The sequence below is a fragment of the Ambystoma mexicanum genome, chromosome 8 (assembly GCF_040938575.1).
Source record: "Ambystoma mexicanum isolate Mex_15411 chromosome 8, UKY_AmexF1_1, whole genome shotgun sequence".
Lineage (NCBI taxonomy): Eukaryota > Metazoa > Chordata > Amphibia > Caudata > Ambystomatidae > Ambystoma > Ambystoma mexicanum.
This window is the reverse complement of record NC_090929.1, coordinates 1,427,193,576-1,427,221,119: the sequence shown is the minus strand read 5'-3', so window position 1 is coordinate 1,427,221,119 and position 27,544 is coordinate 1,427,193,576. Positions and strand designations below refer to the sequence as shown.

Genomic DNA, 27,544 nt, shown 5'->3' with positions numbered 1-27,544 from the left:
GGTGACGTGTGGCGACGCGCTTTGGCCCAGGGACACCTGCTGGAGCGGAGGCGTGCGGGGCCCGGTGCCCAGCGGGCGTATGCAACTTTAGTAACCCCCATTATGGGGCGTCTTGGAGGACGGATACGGAGAGACACGGCTGCCTCTGGCGTTTGAGTGAGCAGGGATCCGGCTGCATCGGGCGCGAGAGGCCCGCTGGTGGACTAGCCTGACATCTGCATCCCCGTGAGCCTGTTCCCGGGGGATATCAACAGTGTTGGGACGCCTGCAGTCCCCTGTGCCCCTGAGTGACAGAGCTCATCGCGGGTGGGGAGGCACAGCCTGCCTTGGCCCCCCCCCTCGCGAAGTGCCTGCGTTGTTACAGCCCAGGTGTTCCCATAACACGGGCTCTGCACGGTCCGGATGGTTACATCCAGCACATACAAGTAGCACGTGGCCCCAGACTTGACATTGTGCTTTGTGCTGCGCTTGGATGTATGGCCATAAGCGAGGCGCTGCGCTCAATGGGTGGCATGGAAGGCATTGTAGAAGCAGCATGAGGCCCCACCTGATCCCGGGGGCTCGGATAACCTCTGCACAAGTGAGTGGAAGGAGATTCCTCCCCCCAAGTTTATGCCAGCAAATAACCAGGTGGAGGGTCACTGCTCACTCTAAGGGCAATACTGTAGCTCGGGGGCATTTGCAACGTGGCTTGCTTGTAAGGCAGATCTGGTGTGAAGCCTCATAAAACACCACAGTTGGATGGTGAGGACGGAAACTTGCGGAGGTGCCTGTGGGATGCACATAGGGGCAGTATACACGCCCGTGGAGCCACATAAGTACCGGGAAGGGCGCCTGGGGACCTGAACCAACTGGGGCTGGAGCTCGAGATCCGAGTGGAAGAAATAAACCCACAGGATTACGTGGGAGGACATAGCCCACTCCAGGAGTAGAATAGGCAGCCTGAGGACAACCCTGACACGGCCTGGCCGGGCCCTGACACTTCGGGCGGTCTAGCTTGCTCAGGCTGGGGGCCACGTGGAGTGGGGCCAGCCCACACGTTTCCAACGCATCACGATTTCCAGCAAACCTATAAGACCAAAGGGCAAGCAACCCACACTTGAATACGCTGAAACACCACCAGGCATTGAAGGGGCCAGGAGGAAAGACAAGACCCCTGATGGGGGCTCAGACACTATGGGAAAAGACCAGGAGATACTTGCGGCGATTGCGGATCAGAAAGTGGCCTGGGAGACTAAACTGGGACTGGCCATGAACGAACTGAAAGCGGCACTTGAGCTCAAAGTTGGGGGAAGTACAGGAGGAGGTAAATCTTCGCATGAACTTTGGGTCTGTGAAAAGATTGCTGGAAGCGGGCCACAAGTACATGTTGATCTACCCGGCAAAATTGAAGGTGTTCCACAAGAGCAGAACCTTGTTTTTTGAAACCCCGGAGGACGCTATGGGATGGTTCGACGCGCAGAGGGTATCAGGCAATATTATCCCCATATATATGGTCGCCGTAAATAATATCGCCGGGAAAAGGTTGCGGCGATATTATATGGGTGACCATGTATATGGGGACAGGGGAAAAAAAAAATAATTCAATAAATTAAAGAAAAGGAAAATTAAAAGTTTGGGGGTTGCGGGGTGTCCCCCGCATGTTCCATGCAATAATGTTGCCACAAAAAAAACGGCCATTTTTCGGCGATATTTTTGCGGCGACATTATTACATGGAACCGCACAGAGTTGCCCCCAAGAACCGGGTATCCAGACAGAAGAAGGCGAAGATAAGTAACATGTGTCTGGGACACTCAGGGTGCCGCAGCCTATGAAAATGGGACTTGAATATAGCACAGGATATCACCTGTGGGGGAGTGTGACTAGGACTATAGATATATGCATGATCTGTTGGCACTAGAAACTTTGGTATTAGTATGGGAGCTTTACGGAGCCAGCCCTCACATCCCCACAATGAGAAGTTTAGTTAGGTCACTGGTAGTCCGGTGACACCCTGCTGGGTTCCTGGCCTAGGCATTCCAAGGCAGGACCAAATGCAGGGGGGGGGGCCGAGATCCAGGGATGGAGCTGGGCACTTGTTGGGAAGGGGGAGGGAAGGGGTTGTGTGCAGTGGTTTAGAGTTGGGAACGGGGGGGAAGGGAGAGGAACGAGCCAAATGTTGTGTCAAACCAGGCGGGAGGGGAAACTGGGAGGGGAGGCGGGTTATCCACTAGATGGCGGGTAGCCTTAGACTGGTGACCTGGAACGTAAGGGGCCTCAATAGCTATTTGAAGCGTAACAAGGTTATGATGTACCTGAGAAGAATGAGGATTGACATAGCTTTATTACAAGAAACCCACCTTACTAGAGAAAAACTAGACGTAATCAAGAGGAAGTGGAAGGAGAGCATTACAGGAGCCTCATACTCAGCTTATGCGAAGGGAGTTATTGGGTGGCACCGCATGTACCATTTCAGTTGATGCAGTCTACAATAGACCCGGAAGGTAGAATGGTAGCAGTGCGGGGGATGCTGGAAACCCGGGATGTGAGCATTAAAAACATATACGCCCCTAACCAGGACTCAGCGACTTATTTTAGGTCCCGATATGGCAAAATTAGCCCCCTACTGGGCGGCGCAATCCTATGGGGAGGGGACTTTAATTGTACATTAAATCCCATATTAGATAGATCAGATGGTAAAGCAGACAAACCCACCCCGGCCGCAAACGCATTACAGGCCCTGTTACAAGGGACTTTGCACTTGTAGATGTTTGGAGGCAGCTACACCCGGCGGACAGGCAATATTCACATTACGCGGCCCCACATAACTTGCACATGAGGCTGGATTATATGTTCGCTCCTGCTGAGTTAGTAGTGTCGGGCGCAGAGTAGGGGGCCAGAGTGCTTTCGGACCACTTCCCCTTGGTCCTGGAATGGCGACACCAACCCCCTAGAGCGCGTATCCTGACGTGGAAGCTCAGAGCTGAGGCCCTGCAGGACCCGGGCTTCCAGGAGGACCTGATGTTGAATATTTTGACATTAACACCGGAAGCGTCCTATCTGAGGGAACTGTGTGGGAAGCATTTAAAGTGGTGGTGCGGGGTGTAGCCATATCAAAATCTAGAGGGCTCCAGGGCAGGAAACTGAGAGGGAGTTGGAGGACATAATACACAAGGGAGGCACCTCACGGGAGGATGCGGCAAGGATGGAGTCGCTACAACAAGCCAGCAGCGAGCACTGGGACAGATTATGTAAGGTGAGCTACAAGAAATATGTCAAAAGGCAACATGCGGGCGGAGACAAACCGGGCAGACTGCTGGCCTGGTTATACAAAAATGAGACGTCACAACCAGTGATTAGGGAACTCAGAGGGGAGGAGGGCCAGATCTGGGATACCCAGGAAGGAGTAAACGAAGAGTTCCTCAGATACTATTAACTACTTTATGAGGATGTAGGGGAAGATATGGAACAAGAGATCCGAGAAACATTAGAAGACATAGGCTTGCCCACATTAGATGACCAGGAACGGGCAAACCTGGATGCCCCAGTCGCTATAGAAGAACTAGAGAGTGATTCAGCAGCTGCCCACATGTAAAGCGCCGGGGTCGGACGGGCTCCCTAGCAAATTTTATAAAACATACAAACAAGAGCTGCTCCCCCCGCTGCTGGCCATGCTTAACGAGGCATTCGAGTGTGGTAGGCTGCCGGAGTCCCTACGGGAGGCAGTGATCATCCCGCTCCTAAAACCGGGTAAGCCAGGCGCAGAATGTGGGTCATATAGACCTCTATCGATGCTTAACCAGGATAGCAAAATCCTCACAGCAGTGCTGGCAAACAGGCTTAAGCGGGTTATTGGTAGACTGACACACCCTGACCAAACAGGCTATGTTCCTGGCAGGAACATAACTGACAACCATAGGAGACTTCACCATATTATCGATCAAACAGAGAAGGACCCCGGCGAACTAATTATTGTCTCGTTGGACGCAATTAAGGCCTTCGACTCAGTGAGATGGCATTGGTTGCTAGCGACCCTGAGAGAATACGGGATGGGACCGGGATACCTGAAGTGGGTCAAAATGCTATATAGTTCCCCAATAGCAAGGGTTAAAATGGAAGCCACAATCTGACAAATGGCAGCTTAGTAGGGGAACTAGACAGGGTTGCCCCTGGTTGCCCATGCTGTATATTCTTGCGTTGGAGTCGTTGGCAGTCTGCCTCAGGCAACAATACAGGGAGAAAGGAATCCACACTGCTGGGGGGGGGGGGGGTCACATCTCATATCATTGTATGCCCATGATATACTCTTATATCTGCGCTTCCCAGAGGAAAACCTGCAATATGTTCTAGAGGTGAAGGAACGATACGCTACCATTTCGGGCATAACAGTAAACCCCAAGAAATCCAGCATGTTCCCCCTGGGGAGGTATAGATGCACCCTGCCGAGGAACCTACCGGTTTTGGCAATACCTTGGCGAATCAAGATGTTTTGATACCTGGGTATTGATATATACCATATGACAGGAGAAGAACAAACAATACGGAAAAGGCAGTGGGAGGTATTAAGAACAGCATGGGATTCTGGCCCAGACTACTCCTGGCTATGATGGGCAGAGTGGCCCTTATTAAGATGGTAATCCTGCCCATACGGTTACATTTCTTTGTAAACATCCCGTATGCGATCCCTAGGCGCTTCTTCGCTAAACTCCACAGCCTGTGCAGGGGATTCATATGGCATAATTCTAGGAACAGAGTGGCCCTCTGGAAACTACAAAACTCGTGCGACAAGGGGGGTATAAACCTGCCGAATTTTGAATTATATTACTTGGCAGGACAGTTGCAATATGTGGCCAGATGGCTGTCGGAAGAAGAAATGGCAGAAACCAGGCTGCTATGTAGGGATCCTGCTCCATGCTTCCTTAGGGAGACAGTGTGGTTGTCTAAACCAAAGGTATTGGGAATGGCGAGGCTGCTGGTGCTGGGATGGGGGATGTGGCGTAGAGCATGGCAGACTGTGGGAAACCCAACCCAGTTCTCCCTGCAGGAGGCGTAGTGGCTCAATGCGGGGAAGACCCCATGTCAGATGGGCAATGGGATAGAGCCCAAAGATATAAGAAGGTGTCCCGTAATGCAAGGCTCCAGCAGATCCAACTATATATCACTCCGAGTGTATTTGACCCCCAGCAGAATTGCCAAGTTCGGAGGCCCGGTGATCCAGAGATGCCCTCGGTGCGGGGAGGAGGAGGCTGGAATGCTACACATGTTCTGGGCGTGCCCGGAGATGGGAAGGTTTTGGATAGAGCTGAAGATACGCTTAGCTGGGAAAGGGATTACGCTGGATGTGGAGTCAGCTGGGGTATGCATGCTTGGGGGGGCGGGGGGGGGTTTACTAGACCGTGCAACCTGAGGCATATCAGTAAGATGAGGGACCTGGCCTACATCTTGGCCAAACAGAGAATTGCAATGTGCTGGAAAGCAGCCCATCGGCCCAGAATTGAGGTGGGACCCTTAATCGCATCAACTGGCGGGCCCCTCCCAGGCCGACAATAGCAGTGATGATTCGGAAAGAGAACGGCAATAGCTACGCCCGAAGAAAGTGGCATGACAGCAAGAATATAAGGGCTCGAGTTAAAGGGGTGGGAGGGGGGGGGGGGACTGCAAAAAAAGTGACTTATAATGTAATGCTGTGAAGTTTAACATGGAAGTCCTCATTGCTTGTAATGTTTTAAGTGTTGTTTATAAAATAATAAAATATATATTTTTTTAAAAATGAATATTCATGATGGAAATACTGAATACCTGGCCTGTTTGCGCCTGGTACCCCTTTTCTATGTACCACAATTCCAGGAAACTAAAGAATGAGAAAGCATGCACAAGTGCTACTTACAGGAGAAAAGTCTATAGGAAAGTAGCAGGACGTGACTTCAAATAGCTCCTCCACAAAGGGTCCTGCAAGTAGAAAAACAAAATAGATTTACTTTACTTAATTAAATTTGTACCGCACAAACCAAACAGGCCCACAGGCATACGGACGCAGAGTGCGACACCTAAAAGAAGGAAACAGACAAGAGTACACAACAAATAGGACCAACCTAGAATACCTGCAAAGACTACTGAACACTGGGGGACTATTTAAAAAGATGGGTCTTCAATTTTTACTTAAACTTGTGCAGTGATTCTTCCCTTCTGAGCTCAGGCGGGATTGAGTTCCAAAGTTTGTGAGCTGCTATGTGAAAAGGATCCTTGTTCACTTGAGCTAATTTAGCTGTTGGTATCACCAGCAAATTACAATCATCTGAAATCACATTTTCACCACAGACTTCTTGGTTATGCGTTCTGCTAGATATTGTGGATTCGAGCCATCCAGGCATTTGTGGACTATAGTTAAATTAAAGTGTATCCTGGCTTTCACTGGGAGCCAGTGTAATTTCTTCCTGCCTCCTCTATGGAATTAGATCAAATATCTCATTAATAAAATGTGTATCCACGCCGTAGTTGGCAGATAGACAGATGATAAACGAAGTATAAATCGGCAGTACGAAAAACAAACACCCTTACTCCAACAATTGACACAGGGGGGCCGTGAAAATAATACAGCAAGGGGGACAGACACCTGTGGTGCACCATAACGCAGGGGGACTGAATAGGCTCCTGCGTCCCGATTGCAGACCCTAACAGATCCGTCCTCCAGGAACAAGCGTATCCATGCCACCACTAAATTTCACAAAAATTGTCAACTTCCTTCAGTCTATGCAGCAGAAGTGAATGTTCCATCAAGTCAAACACAGTCGACAGGTGTTATATCAGCAGCATGTTTTGGCCATTATTCACGTTATGCAACATATTTGTCTTCAGATCCATGAGTGCCATTTCAGTCCTAAACCCTGGTCTGAAGCCGGACTGCCAATCATATTTTGTCAGGTGTTACAGTATTTGCTTATAGGCCACCCTATCCAAAATCTTCAGCTAAAATGGAGGGTTTGTGATAGGTCTATAATTTCCTGGTATGTCTTGATCTAATCCAGGTTTATTTATTAGCAGAGTTATCCATGAATTTTTAAGATCCCTGGGCACGTGAAATTCACTCAACGAGGAATTCACTATTTTTGTCAGAATACTAAGAAGGGGCCTCAGAGGAGCTGCACTGAAAGTTGACCTGCTTGGGAAAAAAAATGAAATCCATTTACATAGACTGACAATGCATCAACAAGTACACAAAAGTCGTACCCAGCTCATAGCGCTTTAAGACAAGGTCTCTGACAATCTGGAATGCCACCAGGAGGTTCCGAGGGTCTTTCTCCCCATCCATAACCTGAATAAATCCAAACGTGAAGTCAACTCCAATACTTTTCAGTTCTATGGAGAGGGGGAAACAGAGTATTCCAGTTAATGAATGGGCCTTGGATCAGTCAGACTTATCAAGTCAGAGACCTTCAATAAATACACCATTTATCATGAAATACGTCAGGCTGCAACAGTATAAACAGGTTTTCCCTAAATGATAAAAAAAAGAGACTGCAGCAAAAGCCTTCCAAAATTCCTTGCAAGCCCCATTCAAGGGTTACTCTTTAGGAATTACTTTGGAGCTAAACATTCCCTCTAATACATTTGCTCAAATTAATAACTATCAAGAAGAATGAGGCAAGTTGGCATTTTTCACCAGAATCTGTAAATTGAACATTGGAGGTCAGCACAGGAAATCGGATAGTTTTGATGCGTTAAAGGCTAGGCCTGTGGAAGCAGTCTGTGGGGGGGTTGGGAGTATAGTCTGAGGTGGCAGGCAAACTTGAGGGGGAGTTGGCTAGTCAGGGGAAGAGGGGAGTAGGCCTTACAAGGCATAACGTGCAACCCAGCTCCCCTACCACTGGCCTCTTGAAGACAGGTTCCATTCAACTATCACATTGCCACTGTGAGACCCTTCTGCGCTCTCGCCGCCTCTCCTTCATAGGTACATTGCAGCCCATGTGCAACAAACGTGCATCCGATGAGAGAATAGGGCAGACTGGAAACTCCACTCATTACCATAGGCTACATGCTAATAAACAGTTATTTGAGCCGAGAACCTTGCGTTCAGAGAAAGGGCTGCTTGAAATTTGAAGCATGCCTTATTGGAGGAAGCACAAGGTGTCTGTCGGGTGTCAACTGGCAGTCGGGGTATGGGCCAGAATTCGTGCTTGTTTCTCCCCGAGGTGGACCCTGCTGTTTCCCACAAGTTCCACACTCCTCTTTTAAACAGGTTGCTGTTGAGATGGATTTCTAGAATCTGGCCTGGTGGACAGATTTTAGGAGGCCACCCTAGTTATAATGAACGGGGAGCTCAGAGGTTTGCCAAAACCCAATCAAGGTACATGGATGAGCAGCCAAGGCTTATTCTCGGAAGAGTGCGAGTGGGGTCAGGGCCCTCAATTAGTCCACACAGTAAGGCACACAATAATTCAATTTAGCCACCAAGTATAAAACAAAGTTATTTATTTTAGGCTTCTAGACACACTGAACAATGAATCTAACAGGTAGTATTACTGCACAATACTCTAAAGGATACAAATATATAAATTCACCACAGGTTCATAAACGTATTAAGTCACTTAAGACAAGCCTGGCAGATTCTTATGTCCTGGAGTCGATCCATATTCATTCCGGTCTTCAAAAAAGAAAGTAGAAACATGTGTCGACTTATCGATTATAGTCTATGTTGGTCGTGATCAGCAAGGTTTTTGCCACACTTTTGCTTGGGGAGCTTCAAAAGTAGGTCGATTCATCCAACATAATGGGAGCATTCGAAACAGGTTTTCAAAGCAGTTTGGCTACAGTGCACAATATATTAATGCTCGATACGCTAATTGTAACTGCATGTTTAAAGGGCGCAACTGCTCTTTAGGTGTTATGCGTTGACCTGAAAGCTGCATTCGATACGGTTAACCGCCTGAAGCTTTGGCAGAAACTAGGCAGCTATGGTATACCCCCCTCTTGGTTACTGGACACTATTATGCAATTGCATGAAACAGCGATCCAGGTACAGTTGGAGAGTGGTGGGGCTGACACTGATCCTATCCCCACTAAGAGTGGTTAAACAGGGCGGTGTTTTGGCCCCTCTACTCTAACTTCTATATCGCTAACTTGCCTGACCGTTTTAAGGATGGTAAACAATAGTCTCCCTAAACTAGCTGGTGTGCACGTGGAATGGCTTGTCTTATGCGGACGATATGGTTTGGTTAGACAACATGTAGGTTTGTCTGCGTAGGACAGCCATGGAACTTTGCAGGTATGTCCAGGATAACGATTTGGTCTTAAATGTGGCAAAGAATAAGTTCATGTACTATGGCAGTAAAAACAGCAAGAAATCTCCTTTGTATCTCGCCGAAGCTGAAGTTGAACTAGTGCAGGTGTACAAATATCTTGGCCTTGAGTTTGGTCAAGGAAAGTACACAGATGTAATTGCTGAGAAGGGCCATAAAGCAACTTTACAGACGGCCTTGAAAACAAAATTGCAAGTAGTACCGCCAGTTATAGCGATCCGTTGATAGCTTTGCTGTACAAACTGCGCTTTTGTCCTGCTATAGCCTACGGACTGGAAGCACTTCAAATGACAGATTTACCATTCGTTAAAAGTTATAGAAGGTACATTTTGGAGGGCGGTACTAAATTTGTCACCGTCGGTCCCAAAAGAGTTGAAGCTCAGAAGGAAAGGGTCCTCTATATAAACGCTATTAAGGATATAACAGCCAGAGAAAGGAGGGGCATTAAAAGAAAAAAAAGAAAAGGTCCTTGAAACTGAGAACCCAGGAAAAAAAATATATAGAGGAGGAAGAACTTCCTAACCTCTGCTCCAGCAAGAACAGTCTCCTTCAAACCTAAGCTCCACAAAAATAAGGTGGCGTCTGGAAAAATGGGCATTTGAACGCACTACGGAAACCTGAGCCCCTAGAGTCTGACTCAGAAGTGGACGATCATCCAACTAAGTTTATACCCCTACCAGTAAGAGACTTGCAGTGACTTACTATGAGAAAGAAGCAAGTGAATGATGAAATCAACACACAAGCAGATGAATTACCATCAGAATTCGTGCCTATAAAACCAAAAGCATGTATAAAAAAAAAAAACATTACTCCCTTTCCTAACAATGAACGAGAAAAGAGCTAATATTAACAAATTAACAAAAGACACATGAATAGCTCTGGGGAGGAGAAATGGACTAACAGAAATGGAAGTCCTGCTTGCAAAGACAATATCACATACCGGCTACTCTTAGAAAGCATATACAGAAGAAGAAGAAGTTACTTTCTTACCTGGTAACGTTCTTTCGATGGGATGTTCCTACGACGTATTCCACATCTATGACAGTAATCACCACAGCTGTGCTGATTTGGAAAAAATGTCAGCGTCGGTGTCGCACGTCAATGACGTCGATACGCTGTCCCTCGAGGGCCTCCGTCGAGCCGACGTCACCGGATGTTATATGTAGGATGCACGACGCCTCTAGCCTCAGTTGTAGTTTTCTCCCCAGAACGTGTGGCACCAATCTTCTGCCAGTATGACTACAGAAAGCCTTGCGGTAACTTAAGCTGCAATTGGATAAGAAATTCTGTAGAGGGGCAGGCTGGGAGGGTGCGATGTGGAATACGTCGGAACATCCCATCGAAAGCAAGTTACCAGGTAAGAACGTAACTTGTTCTTCGAGGGGATTGTGTCCTCCGACGTATTCCACATCTATGACAGACTCCCAAAGCAGTACCAACGTATGGTGGAGGGAAAGAATTTAGAATTTTAGAATGCTCAATCAAATTGCAGAATATAGGTCCACCTTACCAAAGGCCAAATCTTGCCCATGGATAGAATCCAGGGAGTAGTGTTTTACAAAAGTATGGACAGAGGCCCATGTGGCTGCTTCACAAATATTATGAATGGGAACTCCCCTCTGCAGAGCAGTAGAGGCAGCCACACCCCTAGTTGAATGGGCCTGTAAGCCTACCGGAGGGTCCTTAACCACCAGACGGTAGCATTCAGAGATTGTCAAGATGATCCATCGGGACAAAGTCTGCTTAGAAACAGCTTGACCTAAACGCCTTCCAGCGTATCCCACAAATAGCTGATCGTCCACTCTGACCCGGGACATCCGTGAAAGATAGAAGCTCAAAGCTCTCCTAGGATCCAAACAATGGAGCCTCTCCTCTTCCTAACCAGAATGCGGAGGAGGATAGAATGCCGGAAGAATTACCTTCTGGCTCAAATGAAAATCCGACACAACTTTCGGAAGAAAAGGACGAACCCCAAGGATAACCCTGTCCTTCTGGAACACCGTGAAAGGTGGCTTGGCGGAAAGTGCCTGCAACTCACTCACTCTGTGAGTGGAAGTAACCGCAACCAAAAATACAGTTTTAAAGGTCAGTATCAAAGGACAAGAATGTAAGGGCTCAAACGGAGCTCCCATTAGGAATTTCAGAACTAGGTTCAAATCCCAACCCAGCACCTGGAAAGGAGATGGAGGAAACACATTAGTTAGCCCTTTCAGAAACTGAGAAATCAAAAGGAATCTTAAAATAAGAACACTCCTCAGACTAGCGCTTAAATATGGACAGCGTCGCCAGGTAACCCTTAATGGTACCCACTTGCAGGCCCTTGCGGGCTAACGAAAGTAAAAGACATAACCACAGGAATGGCACATGAAAAAGGATCCACATTCTTTACCCTGCACCAGTCGCAGAACTTCCTCCAATGGCAATGGTACAGGGACTTTGTTGCGGGCCTTCTGGCCGAAAGCAACACCTCCATTACGGCTTCAGGGAGGTCCCAATCCTTATATCTCAACCTCAACCTTTCAGATACCAAGCATGAAGGCTGAGAGACTTGACCTCTGGATGGAGAACCGACCCCCCCTCCCGTGAGAGCAAATCAACTCGATAGGGAAGACGGCGTGGTGGGCAGATGGACATGTAGAGAAGGTCTGGGTACCACGCTCTCCTGGCCCATGCCGGAGCAATGAGGATCATTCGGGAACCGAACCTCCGTAACATCCCCAACACTAGCGGAATGACGGGGACTGGAGGAAACCCGTACAGCATTTGGAAGGACCACACCACTACGAACGCGGCCCCTAAGGCTCCTCTTGGAGGAAATTCCCACGAGCAGAATCTTTCGCACTTCCGGTTGACACTGGTGGCAAAGAGATCCACTTGTGGGGGAACCCCAAAAGGCAAAGATCTCCAAGAAAACTTCCTGAGCCAGCTCCCACTCGTGAGAGACCGTGCTCTGCCTGCTCAGATCCTCCGCCACCTCGTTTTCATCTCCGGCAAGATAAACTACCGAGATCGAACTGTCCTGCTGGATGGCCCAGAACCAGAGCTGCATCGCCTCTCTGCACAGTGGGAGAGACCCTGCTCCCCCCCTTTTTGTTGAGGTAGTGCATGGCCACTGTATTGTCCGTCAGAATCAGGACATTCTTCCCCCGTACAGACGGCAGAAAAGCCTTCAGGGCTAGCCTGACGGCCCTCAGCTCCAACAGATTGATATGGAGTCTGGACTCCGACTGAGACCAACGACCGCTGTCAACTCGTTGGCATGAGCTCCCCATCCCGTGAGGGAATCATCCATCACGATCGTTACCTCCGGACAGGTTAGCCAAAATGGAACCCCCTTCATCAGATTGCCTTTGACGGCCCACCACAGAAGATCCTGGGCGACTAAGGGTGGCACCTGAACGGGATCCAACATCCTGCTGGAGGCCACTGCAGAGATCTCATCTGCTGCCTGGCCTCTGGCACCAGTAGAATGCAGCATGTCATGAGGCCGAGCACCCTCAAGAACTCAAATGCCGGGAGACTCTGGGCATGTTGAAACTGGTCTACCATCTGCAGAATGTGATGAGCCCTCACCTGGGGAGGCGAACACTGCCCCAGGGATATGTCGAGCACTGCTCCGATGTACTGGAGCCACTGGGTAGGTGTCAAGTGGGACTTCTTTAAATTGAAGAGAAGCCCAGCTTGTGAAGAGAGTGGCAGGTGACAGATGATCCAGGACTTTCTCTGTAGAGCGCGTCCTGATCAACCAATCGTCCAGGTAGGGGCAGACGTGAATCCCCCCCTTTCCTGAGATACGCTGCCACCACCACCATTAGCTTGGTGAAGACCCTCAGGGCGGAGGTCAATCCAAACGGCAGGACCCGAAACTCAAAATGCGAGTCACCAACCGCGAACCTCAGGTACTTCCTGTGATGAATCAGCACATGAAAGTAAGCATCCTTGAGGTCGAGAGACTCCAACCAGTCGTGAAGTTGAAGGGCCTGGAGGACATGAGAGAGAGTAACCATCTTGAACTTGTCCTTCCTAAGGAGTTTGTTCAAACCACGCAAGTCCATGATGGGTCTTAATCCACCGTCCTTTTTCGGGATCAGAAATAAAAGGGAAATACCATCCCTTGTTCCTCTCCGCTACAGGCACCTTTCTCCAACAGGGATAGGATTACCTGCGCAAGGAGTGGATCCTTCAAAGAGAGCTTCCCCGGTGGATTGTGAGGCCTCTGCCAGATAGGAAGACAGTAGCCGTGGGCTATGATCTCCAGAACCCACACATCTGAAGTAATGGCACACCATTCTACAAGATGCTGCGCCAGCTTTCCCCCCAACTGGCGAACCATGGGACATGGCCTCATGACTAAGTGGAAGCGGCTGCGGCAGTGCTTGAGGGCAAAGAGGCAACTGCCCGAGCGGCTTTGGCACCTCGAGTACCTGGTTTACCACCTCTGGTACCCCTACGTTGGCCCCTTTCACTGGGAGCTCCCCTCGATCTACCAAAGGAAGATTAGTATCGAAAGGAACCTCCCCTCCATTGCTGACCCTAGGACGAAAAAGGCAGAGGTTGACGTACTGCAGCGCTCAACGACTTCGCTGCAGCTTTGGAGGTCTGCCACCTCTCAAGGCTCTCGTCAGCCTTGCTGCCAAAAAGATGGGCAAACCTGCGCATCACGCTGCTCACTGCCATGGACCGGCTGACATAGTCTACCACGTCCAGACACAACTGAACGGATTCATACATGGCATCCTTGCCATCCTGAACGAGGGCAAGAAAACCATCCCGTTCCTCCCCTTCGGGTATATGTTCAGCCGCCAAACATACACAATTCCAAGTGTGAGTGAATATTGCCAAGGCACAAACGGAGTTTGCTGCCTTTAAAGCCATACCCCCAGATAAAAACACTTTCTTCGCCCAACCGTCAAAGCGATTGTCATCCCTATCCGGAGGGATGGTAGGGTACGCAGCCTGCTTTGCTGGGGCCGTAGCCGCCTGAACCACCAAACTCTCCGGAGTGGGGTGCGCAGACAAGTAGCCGGGGTTGCCACTGGCTGGACGGTATTCTTTCAGTAGGGACTTATTCACTGCCGGGAGACTCTCGGAGCAGTCCAAGCCCCCGCCACCCTTCTTTGTAAGGCCATATGAAATGGCAGCACCGGGTCAGTGGGTGGACCATGGTCCAAAATATCTGTCAGGTCATCCTGCAGAAAATCCACAGGTAGAGCAGACCACCCCAAGTACTCAGTCACCCTCGACATGAGACGCCAGTACGAAGACTTGGTGTGTGTGTACCAGGCTCAGACCTCCGGGGAGGTGTCCAGACCACTGGCGTCATGTAAGGATTGACGCACATCTTCCATCTGGCTATGACCAGATAACAGGTCATCAGGAACCTCAGGAGGTACAAACCCCTCCACATCTGAACCTTCATCGACCTACGAGATGTAATCCAAAGGCTGGAATAAATCCCTGGAAGAGGGTACAGAAAAAGGCTCAAACACAGGCCTTACTGATTTACTCAGGGCCTTCCTCAGAGTTTCGACCGTCCTCCGGGGTACCTCCAGCAAAGCCTCCTCAAAAGGCATTGAGGAGGTCGACGGAATCGGCGTCGAGCGAGACGGCGATGACTTTGAAACGGCTTTGAGGCCGGAGCCCCGAGCGTGTCCTTAGACGGCCTCGGCGCTGATGACTTCCTCGGAGCATCGAGAGAGTCCCTCGACGGACATGGCGCTGACGGCGTCGATGCCTTCTTCAAAGGCTTGACAGGCTCCAATGGTCTCGAGGGCGTCGAGGACCGGGACCTGGACCTGGCACGGCTAGTGCGATCGACCTTGTCCGATCGGGACCTCAACGGCTCCTGATGATCGCGCCGACCACCCGAGCCCGAAGGCGTACGAGCGGTGGCCCTAGCGCGCTCATTGCCGGCTTCTGTCAAACGGGGGGACGGAACAGTGCCCTGCGGTTCGAAAATCACCATCATCTCCTTGCGAAACGCGTCCCATTCCGCCGGCGATGAATGCTTGTTGGGACAAGCAACCCGCCGTCTGGTGGAGTCCTCGGACGAGGAAGGCGACCGATGACAGCGCTTCCACGAATGCCTAGAAGAGGCAGAGGAATGGCGGGAACCACTCTGGGACCGAGAACCCCTGGACTTACGCTGACGCGGAGAGTCGCCCCACAAATCGTCAGTCGAAAGCCCCGCCGATTTTGACTTACGGGGTTTGGAAACCCTACCTACAGACAACTTCTTCCACAAGACCTTCGACGTCAAAGACTGCCATTCATCGCAGTCATCGGTGGCGTGGCTCTCGCCGAGGCACCACAGGCAGACGTTGTGCGGGTCCATAAGCGACATCTTTTCGTGCCTTAATCTTGCAAGCCCTGAACTCTTGGAGGATGGGCTTCTGGTCACTTCGAATAATGGCAAGCAGGTTTCGAAAAGGGAATAGGAACCTCCCTCAACCTTTTTTTGATCAATCATATTAAGACAAGCGTAAAAGCACAACCAAAGATGAAGGTACGTATGGCATCAGTAGATCTCGCTCAAGCGTTTGACGCAATTAAGAGACCGAAATTATGGGCCAAGTTATTCAACACATGAATACCAATATGTGTGTCAGACTGCATAACAAAGGTAACCTTACTGCGCCAATAGCAACACAAAAGGGTTTGAAACAAGACTGTAGTTCGGCCCCTACGCTATTCAACCAATTCATCTCAGACATACCCCTAGCCTTTTAACAAATCAGAATGCTTCCTTCTAGTGTTGCAGGAATTGCAGTAGGTCGTCTGCTCTATGCAGACTGGATTCTGCTTGACCAAACAAAGGTAGGTGTACAGAGGCAGTTGGACGCTTTAGCAAGTTACTTGGATGAAAATAGTTTTAAAGTAAATGTCGCAAAAACAAAAATCCGGACATTCTCCTTGAAAATCGCCCATAAACCTTCTGGGAAACAAGAATGGTTTTTGAAAGGAGAAAAAACTTGCAGAAATGTTAAGTCTTGTGTACTTGGGAATCTGGATCAATAACAGTGCAGTAGATGCACCACAGGAGACCAGACAGACTAAAAATGAGAAACCTTACTTCTCAAGGAAAAATAATCATCAAGAAATATTGTACGTTTACACTACAACCGGTCATAGACTTTTATACCATGAAGGTTGTGCCGATTATAACTTATGGCTGCGAAACTTCGCCATTACTTCCGAAAGATCTGTGGCCAAATTTGGAGTATTTACTGGAGAGGGGTGTTGGTTCTCCCGTCATGCACTCCTTTTGACTTAGTGCGAGAAGAATTGGGAATTAACTCACTCTGGTCAGGTGTCCAATGGAAAACATTTGCTTTCTTTTTCGTAAATGCCTCTTGAACAATCGAGAAAGAGGCTTTAAGGTTTTGAATCAGGCGCGCCAACAAGAAGTTGATTTGAGGCTAAACACTTAGAAAAACTGCTGCCCGTCTACTTTGAAAGAATTGAACAGCTCAGAAGAGAATCGAATGACCAATCCTGTCAAAGTTGAGAAAAAAACTTTTGGATTTTGACTGGATCTACACTAGAGACAACGTGCGATCTCTAAAGCTGTATGGTCAGAAAGACCCTAAACTTAGGGCAGGAGGAAAACCCCAAGAGTACTTGAAAAAATTCCCATGCAGCAGGCGCAGAAAAGAGTTCATGAGAGTGCAGATAAATGTAATGCCTACTAAAGAAGTATTGAAAGCAAGAAAACAGAGACCGGAAGAGATTACATATGTAGGTGGTGTGGAGAGCAAATGGAAACTCTACAGCACCTGATTATGTTCTGCCCTACTTTAAACACCCAGAGGAATAGATGGATGGGCAAAGTTGTTCAGAAATTCACAACCAGAACAGTAGCCGATTGGTGGGCAGTAATCCTTTTTGGAGACAGTAATTCGCTGATTATAGGTGTCCTGGGATTCTTGAAAGATCTACTCATGTGGACAGATGAGGTATAGGTAACCACTGGAGGAGCTAACATCATACTTTGTTAAGGCCAAATTACCTTATCACTCTAGAACTTTAATTGCTTTCCTGCTTCTCGTGTTTTTTTAAAAAAAAAGAATTCCTTTCCTTAAAAGGCTTAAGTGTTAAAATGGTTCTTGTGTTTTATACTCTTCTTTCTACTCTTTACTGTTTTAGAAGGTTATCTTTTTTTGCTAAAAGAAAAAGCTTAAGGTTTTTCAACTGTAAAACCAAATGCTAATAAATAACAAAAATGTAAAAAGATTAAGGATCCTGAGTGCCCATTGTTAAACCTTTTGGGCACCAATTTGTTTGAACTATGGACATAATAGTAAGCTGCATGTATGGGGAAAAGCAGTGTGCAACTTGTTCAAGCAGATTAACTGGACGCCAGATTGGACTAATGATAGTCGTAAATTTTAAAAGTTGAATTCGTAAGTAAACTAGATTTGCGGGACTGGGTCTCAAATTTTAGTCATATAGGATCGCTAAAGCGATATTTTAGTCATAGCTATTTAAATTAGTTATATTTGAGACCTAACCCAACTTGATTAAATGCCCATCCAGTGCAGTTAGACGATTGCATCTATTACGAAGGATTAATCATCTCTCCACATTGACCACTAAGGGACCTCAATTGCACGTTCCTGGGGAACTTTGAACATGTTGCATCTGCAAAGCACCTAATGCCCTTGAAACTGCTCAGCATGTTTTGACATCCTGTTAGGCAATGATCCTTCTATACATGAACAGATTGCTTCATAATTATGTAAGAACTAGGCAATCTGCTGTGATGATTTTTGGCATTACTGCCATAACACTGGAAATGTAGCGCCGCTGATTGCTTTATTTGGTATTTGGAAGGAGGTTGAAGTCAAACTATCGAAACAGGGAATTTATAGTATTTCAAATCTTTACACTAATTTAATGAACAAATTACATTTGGCACGATGTTTTAAGAAATCAGTTGCAAGTTATCATGCCTGTGCGTTACCTCCCCTCTCCCCTCTCCAACTCCCTCTCTCCCCCCGCACTCCCTCACTGCCCTCCAGAGGGTTACATAGTCGTAAAATTACTCTTACCTGACTTTGGTTGATGGAGTCCTGTCCAAAAATCCCTTACTAGACCCATTCTAATGTCTGGGATTGAGTGAATTTACTTACCTGAACTATACCAAACTTGTTTACTTTTAATCATAGCCACTGGCATCTTTAATTAGCTTACATATGAAGGGAATCTTTGGAACTGTGACTTACTTTTGTCCAGTCGCCAGAAGCATCTGAAAATAATCGTTTCTCTTTCAGAAGTCGGGACTGAACTTCTGAAAGAAATTATTTCTTTCAAAGAAATGTTCCTGTTGCACCGAGGGATGAAAGATCTATTCCCGCTTTGCAGCATTTTCTTTGTAAATGGAAGCGACCCTTTGCACATGACAGGATCAGGATGGAACAAGGGAGCAAGGACTGGATAGCCCCTGCTTCCTGGTTCCTATCAGCGTGGTGCAGCTCAGAGAGCCGGATAATCCCCTTGTAGAGGAGTTCTTCGCCAGTAGCAGGAAATACAAAATACGTTTTTTAAGTGTATGTGCGAGCGAGCGAGGGTGTTTTAATGTGTATGATGGATGCGGTTTGTGTGTAGGCGTGCAATGCACGGTGGGTGAATTATGCAGACTGTGCGATTGAGTGAGTTTATGCTGTATGATGGCTGTGTGCGTGCCTGCTGATGGCAAAATAACGTCATTTGGCCAGGATCACAGTATTGAGTAAAATGGTGAAGTTAGGCGTAGAACGTGGCCCCCATTATCCACAGACAAGCATGGAACTGCTAACAATTGTATTGCTTTACGTAGGTTAACATGTTGAGCCAAATATACCCATCCCCCCGACTTGTGCTGCAGTAATGGGGCATACTCTGGGAGATAAAAGTATTTCGACTATCATTCAAGGGCAGGGGGACTAGCCATGCGTGATATTGACACAGGCGTGATAACGGTCTGCCCGTATCAGAGGCGCGTAGTGACGAAAGCCTTTCGAGCCAGTTGTCCGGTCTATTCCTGCAGTGTGCGTGCATGCTCTCCTTTCACCAGTTAGCTGGGATGCATGCTGTTTTCGTGCCAAGCTGCCCCCTACAGCCTAACACACCAGTCTTCAGGCAGGACTGCATGCTTCCTCGAGCATCACAGTAGGGCATTATGGAATTCATTATACACTGCTTTGAGGTCATGACAGATTGATAGAGTATTTTGTCCCCGAAGGAAGCAGAGAAAGCCTAGAGCCCCACCCACTTCAATCTGAAGTTCTCCCTCATTCCTCCTCACTTTACCTCATGCAATGCTGGCCCAGGAGGACAGCAGAGGGGTGCAACTGTGACAGAAGGGACCATACAGAACACAAATCCAGATGGGTTGCGTTCACCTATTGGCTATATTCCACCCAAAGGTTCCAAGCATATCATGGACAACCTGAGCTTTGCTCTCGTTGTGTATTACATGTCGTTCAAAGCCACTACGTGCACTTTATGCATGTAGTTGATCGTAACCCATCTATGATAGTATTACATATGTTTTGTCCTCTCAAACAAACCCTTCTGACCGGGGTTGGGCTGGAATACAGAATCAAAACAACCTCTGACCAGGGACAGATGTACATCGCATTTCAAGACTTATGACAAACTGAGTAATAAATCATTTTATATATACTATCGGTGTACTTAGTGCTTCATGCCGACGCCGCCTTCCCGGATTCGAAGTGCTGTAATAATTATTATGATGCCCAATATAATGTTATTTAATGTTCGCACCTTGGAGGGATGAAGGGGCTGGTTGGCCTACGCAGGATTTGAGACTTGTCCCCACGTGAGTGCTTTACCAGCAATAGTATTCAGGGGCACAATTTGGGGATGGTTTTTGGCCTATTTTAAAGGTCATTTAATCAGTCAAATCGGTCAGTACTGGCACCTGCAAAGTGCCCGAAGTCTTTGAACTGTCCTGCATTGGCCCACAAAACTAGTCTCCGCTGCAGTTACTGTACCATTGGACATTTCATGCCTGCTTCTGACAGTAGATGACATCTGTGCAACTAGCTGAGTCTTTCAAACATGCCTGGGTCATGTTCCTTAATCTTTATTTTGCTTGCTTTGTCTTTGTTTTAATTCACTGTTGATGTCTTGAGCTATTGTAGGCGGTAGAGGGATTATTTGCTCCAAGGGCATTATATCATGGATGTTTTCTTAATGTGTTACTGGAATTTTTGGGTAAAGCCAACATGATGAATGTTATTACATGGAGGAGGTTGGGAGTTTGTAACAAAAGGAGACAGGCACACTGGATGTTTTCTTTCTTTGGTATGGCATTTATTACTCAGATAAGGGGAAAGGGCAACATATGTGCTCTTACATGGGGAGGTTGGGGGCCCTTGTGCAGTCAGCAAGTAAATGTCTTACTGTGGCATTGCATGTCTCTCCCAGTAGAGCATCTCTTGCTCATTACTTCAGCTGTTCGGAACTAGCCTGCACTGTGTGGTTCTCGGCAGGCGTGATCTTCATTACTCGAGCCCTCTTCCTCGTCCCAGAAGGCCCATAGAAAAAAGTATGTTTTTCTGTGGTTTTTAACAGGAAGTTCCAGATTACAATAGCTGGGAAGGCAATGACTGGTGACTATCATCCCTCACAAAGGGGGGGTACGACAGGTCTCCTAGTGAGCCATCCACTCCTCCCCCATGTGGTCCTCCCACAGATAGCAACCCCTAGTGTCAGAGTCAGGCAGTTTCTGCCCTTCCTTGGCCACATGGGGGAGTCTTTGCCGAGGAAGTCCGTGATGACTTTCCTAGATTCGTCACAATAACCTTTAACTTCTTGGGGCATGACAAGCTGTCAGTCCAGTTCCACGGGACCGTCTGAGACTTTTGCGTATAATAAACCTTGTTTTTCCTTGCAAAGCGGTGCAGTGATTGTGTTGGTAGTCTTTTATTACTTTTACCGTACAGGTTTTGGGTCACGTCTCTCTACACAGGTCTTCTATACAGCTCTGCTGCTTCACTGCCCTTGCTCAGTCAGCTGTGCGGTACTTCTTTCATCTGTTCCACGGTTCCGCTCTCCTGCTCGGTCCTCTGCTAGGGTTCACGCCTGCAGAACTCATGGAGGACTCCCACGGCACTTCACGAGCATCCTCTTTCCTCCTGTCTTTCGACAGCACTTGGATCTCTTGTGCTGGTTCACCTCCACACCTGCTGCCTGAGTCAGCAGGGTTTAACACTGTCGCACTTGACATGGCTGAGCTTGACACATTTAAAAGTCCTTTGTTACTTTTTATACCTTGTATCCAGTTCTTCCCATGCAGATTGTAAAAGTCCTTTGTCTGTTGATAACTTAATCCTCATGCCTCCTTAGGGCCACATTGTACCACACTAGCACAGTCAATGACATTCATGTCTCCTGTGCTTGTGCTCATTTTAGTACTTTTGGCTTTAGGTTTATCTCCTGTGTAACAATACATAGGTTTACTTTCAACAAAATGGTTCTGAACAGTGAGGATGTCTAGGGAATGCTGGGGAGTGACAACATTCAAAGGTTCGTACCTCAGGTGATTGTCCTTGTCCCCAGAGGGGGAGTTCCTCCCCATGAGGTCCTCCTGCATTGAACCACCCCTAGGGGAACTACTAGGTAGCGGCAGCACCTCCCTATCCGCATGGAGAAGAGCTGCCCCTTGGGCAGAAGTGACGGCACCTTGTGAATTGTCACAGGAGCCACTCCCTTTGAGGCTAGAGAGATAAACCTGCTCAGCATGACCCTCCCCCCTAGGGATCGGGCAAGTGGTACCTCACTAGGAGTGGCTCCACTCTCGGGGACAAGGACTCTCATTCCGATAAGGAACTCTGTCCGGAACACGCTATCCGCATACAAGGGAACCGGGGTATCAAAGACTGTGAACCTTGTTTTGGATTTACCGAATGGTGACATTTCTTCTATCTCTTAGCCTCAGGTGGTGCTGGATCTCACCTGCACGCCAGTGTCAAAGAACAATAACCCAATCCTTTTATTGTGATGCTGTTTTGGACTCTCCCAATACCAATAGCTTGTCAACCTCTTTGTCTTCAGGTAACGCTGAATTCCACCTAGAGGCCACATTAAAAAAAGAACACATCCCTTTTGTGCCTGATGACTTACATAAAACCACAAGGAACATGGAAGAAAGAGGAGAGAATCTTTGCAGAGGCGGTCCTCTGACGGAAGATTTCCTGGAGGGGTGGAGCCTCGCTAGACCACAGAGCCAGCGGTAGCGTGGAGAGCTAACGACGTTTGTGACACACCTGAAGGCTGGTATCCTTACTGACCGAGAAGCCAAAGTCGGGAAAGAGACAAAGGCAGTAAAATGACGGTCTCGCCTGGTGGCACGATGTCACAGAACCCGTGGTGGGCCTGGGGCCCATTACCCAATGCTGAAACCAGACTGCAGCGGATAACCCAGAGCCACGAACTCCACAATAGAAGCGTGTTGACTGCAGAGCTAGGCAGCTGAAGATAAGTGAACACTCCCAAAAAGTTAACGCTGTGGAGGGGGGCCAATAGTGTGCATCAAGGGTAGGAAAGCCATGAGGGTTATGGGAATCAGACAAACCAGAACAGAGACAAAACAAGCCTATCAGTGGACCAGAGAATTTTGGGGAGCACTAGGAAATAGAAAGGCAAGGCTGGTCAAGTCAAAAGGGTTACAGAAGTCGTGAAAACGTAAACGGGCAGACACCAAAAGCAAGCCTGACAGAGGACCAGAGGACTTTGGGGAGTGCTAAAATTTGAGGCTGGGAAAGCCACAAGGGTTATGGAAGCCAGATAAACCTGAATGACTTTACTATCCAAGGTTGGGAAATCAGAGGTTACAGGAGCCTGTTAGGAAAGTTCTTGTGGAGCAAGTTTTCCTCCATATTTTATGGACCCCAAACCTTTTGCCTTTGTTTTTGCACTTTGTCCTGACTTTTTGCATTGAAGAGAAGCCTTCAACTTGACTCCACTGGCCTTTTGCTCACTTGTCATGGGGAAACCGACTAGTCCTTCAGACGGTCTGTTCTGGGAAACTATGTTTCCCTTAGTCTTTTGAGTTTTCTATCCGTTTGGGTAACCTTTTACTATTGCACACAGCATTTTCCAATGTAGTGCAATGCGGGTATTATTGCTTTCAAGCATGCCCAAGGACAAACTAGTGGCAGCTGCTACTTTTTCATGATTTTTACTAAATATTTAGATAGCTCATTTGTATTTACCGCGTGTGGCTACTAAATGTGGCTAGTGGCCTAACATGGTCGTGCCACAAGGTTTTTCATTTGTTCTCTGGCCATCTTGTCTTTTTGCCTTTTTCCTGCCTTCTCAGGTCAGGAAAATTCTTTAATAGTCATGCACGTGCCCAGGAAAGCAGTGCTCTTCGCAGGCTAATGCAGGTCATGTGTATTGGAAGCCAGGAGGTGGGTTGGGACTGGCTAGTCCCAATACACAAACTGTTTTCTGTATGTCTGGAGTGTATGTATGAGTTTCATCAACAGCGGTCCCGGATTAGACCACTGCTGGGGTGTGTGCGATGAGCAGATCTTCATTGGTTGGGCTGAGTTTGTGCTCACTTGAGTTTTTCCATAAGAAAAGGAGTCCTGAAGCCATTCTTCAGAGATCTGATGAGGAGCCAAGTTATCCTACATAGCTGTGAAGGCTTCGGAAGACCTGTGGTCCGATACCGAGAAGGCCTGGCAACCAACTTTTGCTGCAGTCCCGGTGGAGTCCTGTCTCGCTACTGATCTTAGAAGACCTTTGTTGGTGCTTCGACCCTCTGGAGTGGTGGGAACACCCATTCAACAACTTCTTGTTGCCCTGCAGTTTGGAGTCTTTGAAAGCGTTCCTAGGATATCCAGTGGACTGACCAGCTCCAATTTGTCATAAAACGGCAGAAGAGTTGCTTTTCCCACGTTTTGGCTCAGAACTTCAGAGGTCTTCAACTAGTCAGTATGTGTAATTTCTTATCATTTCGAACCTTTTGATAACCAGACATACGAATATATGAGAATCACGCAGGACACAGCTCCACCCATTTGAGGTAAACTGTTAAGTATTTCAATCAGGCGATACAACCTGGTCTTAGCCTAGAATGCAGCGAACAACTGAAATGCTTATTTTATTATGTCTATAGGTTCAATATGCTGAGTGATATACTGCTCATATCGCACCCCTTCTCAAATACCCCAGGTCACAGTGGACCAGGAATCAGGCTGGTTGGTAAAGGTAATATTTATTTATTTATTTAAAATTCAAATCAAACATATACCTTTAATAGGGACCAGCAATCACCAATGTGGTGACAATAACAGACAGGAAGGTATGTAAGGGACTTAAATCCACTCTTTAGCAACACAAAATATAAAATACCAGAGAAAAGATCACTTTTGGCTTGTTTGGAAAGATAGCACTTAAGTTAGGATTTCCCCCTGCAATATTCCTCAACCCACACACAAACAATTCTAAATAGATATAAGGAAGCAGCAGGTAATCAGGAATGAGGAATGATAAACATAATTTGAATCCGACCTTCCCTCCCCAAACAAGAGAGAAAAACGGATCTTACACTTTAAAATGACATTCGGAAATGGCTGTGTAAAATAATGAATGTGTGCAAAAATCCTTAAATAAGTAAACATTTCTATGGGAGCAACATTGGAAAGATGAGCTATAGTTTGAACAAAAGTAAACACTTTGAATCTGAATGGAAGGTTAAAAATAATTTTGAATAAAAATCACACATGGAAAACAGCAAAATTGCGGATTCCCGCCTAAAATTAACCAAACGTTTTTTAAGAAAAACGGGTGAAAAACACTGATTTTGAATGTGGTTTTTGGGTTGGGATGTAGCTATGGGTCTTGGGTATAATCCGGAGTTGAAATGAAGTCTCTAGCTACTAAACTGATGGATATGCAATGTTTAATGAGGCGTTTTTAGAAAAATTGGGTAGTGAAAAAAGAAACTCAGTTTGGACAAGAAAATATTTACTCTAGACTAGAGCATTCCGGCTAGAATACCAAGGAGGGACAAAGTAAGCTCTGGAGTTGATTTATGACTTCCACACCAAATCCCCAGTGCCCGCCCCGGCAGAACCAGTCGGATCACTCGAAGTAGGATGGATAGTTTAAGATTTACACAAGATAAAAATGACTAAAGAAACGGTGGTTAGCAAGATAAATCAAAGGCATGATTGCAATGATGATACTGACTATGTTACACGTTACTAAGGTAAGGATAGGATGGTTTAGAGATTGGATGGAACAAGGCAAGGCTATGGTTGGCCATGATTCCTATTAATTGTTAGGCAGAAACCTGTGCAGTTCCCTTAGGGACCACTGCAAAAGATTTAGGACTACAGGTGGTTGGCAGTAAACCCAATTGGTAGCAGTCTGTACCACCCAGATTTACCTGGTAGCTGTGGCTGAGCAGTCAGACTTCTCTCAAGATGAGTTAGGCAGTATATAGAGTATACACAATAGGTACAGAGATACAGTAGCCCAAGCAAACACTGACCAGAGCTTTGGGGTAAAAGAATATAATTATTTAAAGACACATGTAAATTACACTAGCACAAAGAGAGGTAAGTAAATTCAACACACAGTCACTATTATATATATATACAACTCTGATTACTTATTAGACATGTCTTAATGAGAAACACCACTTATTTTCAGACAGAGGTGAGCGCTTAACATAAGATGGCACTCTAATAAGTTATTAAAAAGGGAGGGAAAAGGCAGAGTTATGAAAGCACACAAATTTCAATACTTTTCAAAGAACCACAGTGAGGCAGGTCAGGCAAAGTCTAGTGGAGAGCAAGGAAGTTCAAATGCCAGGCCCACTCTTAGAGAGAGCAAGCGAAATGTGTCCAGGATCACACACTGGGGTTATGCGCAAAGAGTCTTGGTAGATAGTTCACAAAAGATTGAGATCAAGTCAGGAAAAGTTAGTTAACAGGTCCCAGGCTAACCCAGGTTAGAAAGTTGAGGAATTACCGTCACCCTGAACGATCTGTCGCAAGGGAAGCCAGGTGGGACACAGTACCTTGTTCTGCTCAATTTATGCTTAGTTCAAAATGGCACGGGAGCACAATGCATTCTGAGAGTGCTCGGGGCCATGTTGAATATTTACTTCACTCCGCAGTGAAAGGCTGCACACATTTTGCTGAAGTGTTAGATTCACAGTGCTGAGACAAACATGCTTTTTCAAACTTGGTATGCAGTCAAGGCCATTTCTGCTGGGAAACTGTTCTCCGTGGATCATGTTTTTAGAGCAGGGAGGCCCTGCATTCCTTGGGGGGGGGGGGGAAGCTCTCGATTGACCCAGCTGGCAACCGATGGCTGTTCCTCAACTGCGCAGGTGCAATTCCAGAAGGTTTGAGAATTAACTCCTTTTTTTGGAGTGCCTATATAGGCGGAAACCTGGAGGGGTCAGGTGAGACTTCAGCCAGAGAAAGACGCTCCGTCTGGCCTTCCTGTGAGCTGTGGCACTCGCGTCCTGGCTGTCCTCGGGGTCTTCCAGCCGTAAATGGGCGAGATGAAGAATGATAATACGCTCACAGGGATGTATTCCTTCTTTGACTTCTTTACTTTTTCTGTGATCTATGTCCATGTTAGTTTTATGAGTTATTTCTATGTACTTGTAATCTTTGAATAAATAGCTGTAAAGAACTGATTATCTTCTAAAGCGTGCTGTGAGTTATTGTGTGTCTGTTTTTGGGTTGAAGTATTTGCTCTATAATTGCATTGGTGATTTATGGCAGCTCCGTGCACTTTTCAGAGGAGAGCAATTCATACCTGAAAATGGGAAGAACGCTCCAGCGGGGGCATTTGTTCCTGGCAGCGGGTGCAAGTCGGTGTTTCGTCCAGAGGAAGAGGAGGCCTTGACGTGGAGGAAAGCTGGAGGTCGTTGCGCTGCCAGGGAAGAAACCAGCCGCAGAGTTTCCCGGTTATAAGGTACCACCCTTTTCTTCGCGGTAGTGGTAAACCGTGGTATTCCGGTTGCCGGGGTGCTTGGCACGGGCAAGGCGGTCACGAGATGGTCCAGGAAGGTGAAAAGACGGGCAAACTGGTTATCCCCACCAATCAAAGGAAGAAGACTCTCTGGGCTGGAGATCTCCTCTGTCGTCGGGAAAAGTGGTGAGATGGTTCAGCAGGGCTCCACCGGTGGGGTCGTCGTTGCAGGTCGGCTCGGCATCTCCCTCCTCGGATTCTTTAGGTCCTGTGGCGACTTCTGAAGTTCCAGTCCCCAAAGCCCTGCTTTTATGCA

General features: G+C 47.3%; 1 protein-coding gene across 2 annotated transcripts in view; it reads right to left on the bottom strand.

The window, feature by feature from the left end:
• The window catches only part of MMS19 (MMS19 homolog, cytosolic iron-sulfur assembly component), a 1,998,114-nt gene that overhangs the window by 1,526,695 nt on the left and 443,875 nt on the right, over positions 1–27,544 (bottom strand). For both annotated transcript variants that reach the window (XM_069611573.1, XM_069611574.1), the window contains exons 7-8: positions 7,208–7,336; positions 5,868–5,929 (exon numbers count right to left, since the gene is read on the bottom strand). In XM_069611573.1, coding sequence (XP_069467674.1) covers positions 5,868–5,929; positions 7,208–7,336 — 191 coding nt within the window. The remainder of the gene's footprint in view (positions 1–5,867; positions 5,930–7,207; positions 7,337–27,544) is intronic.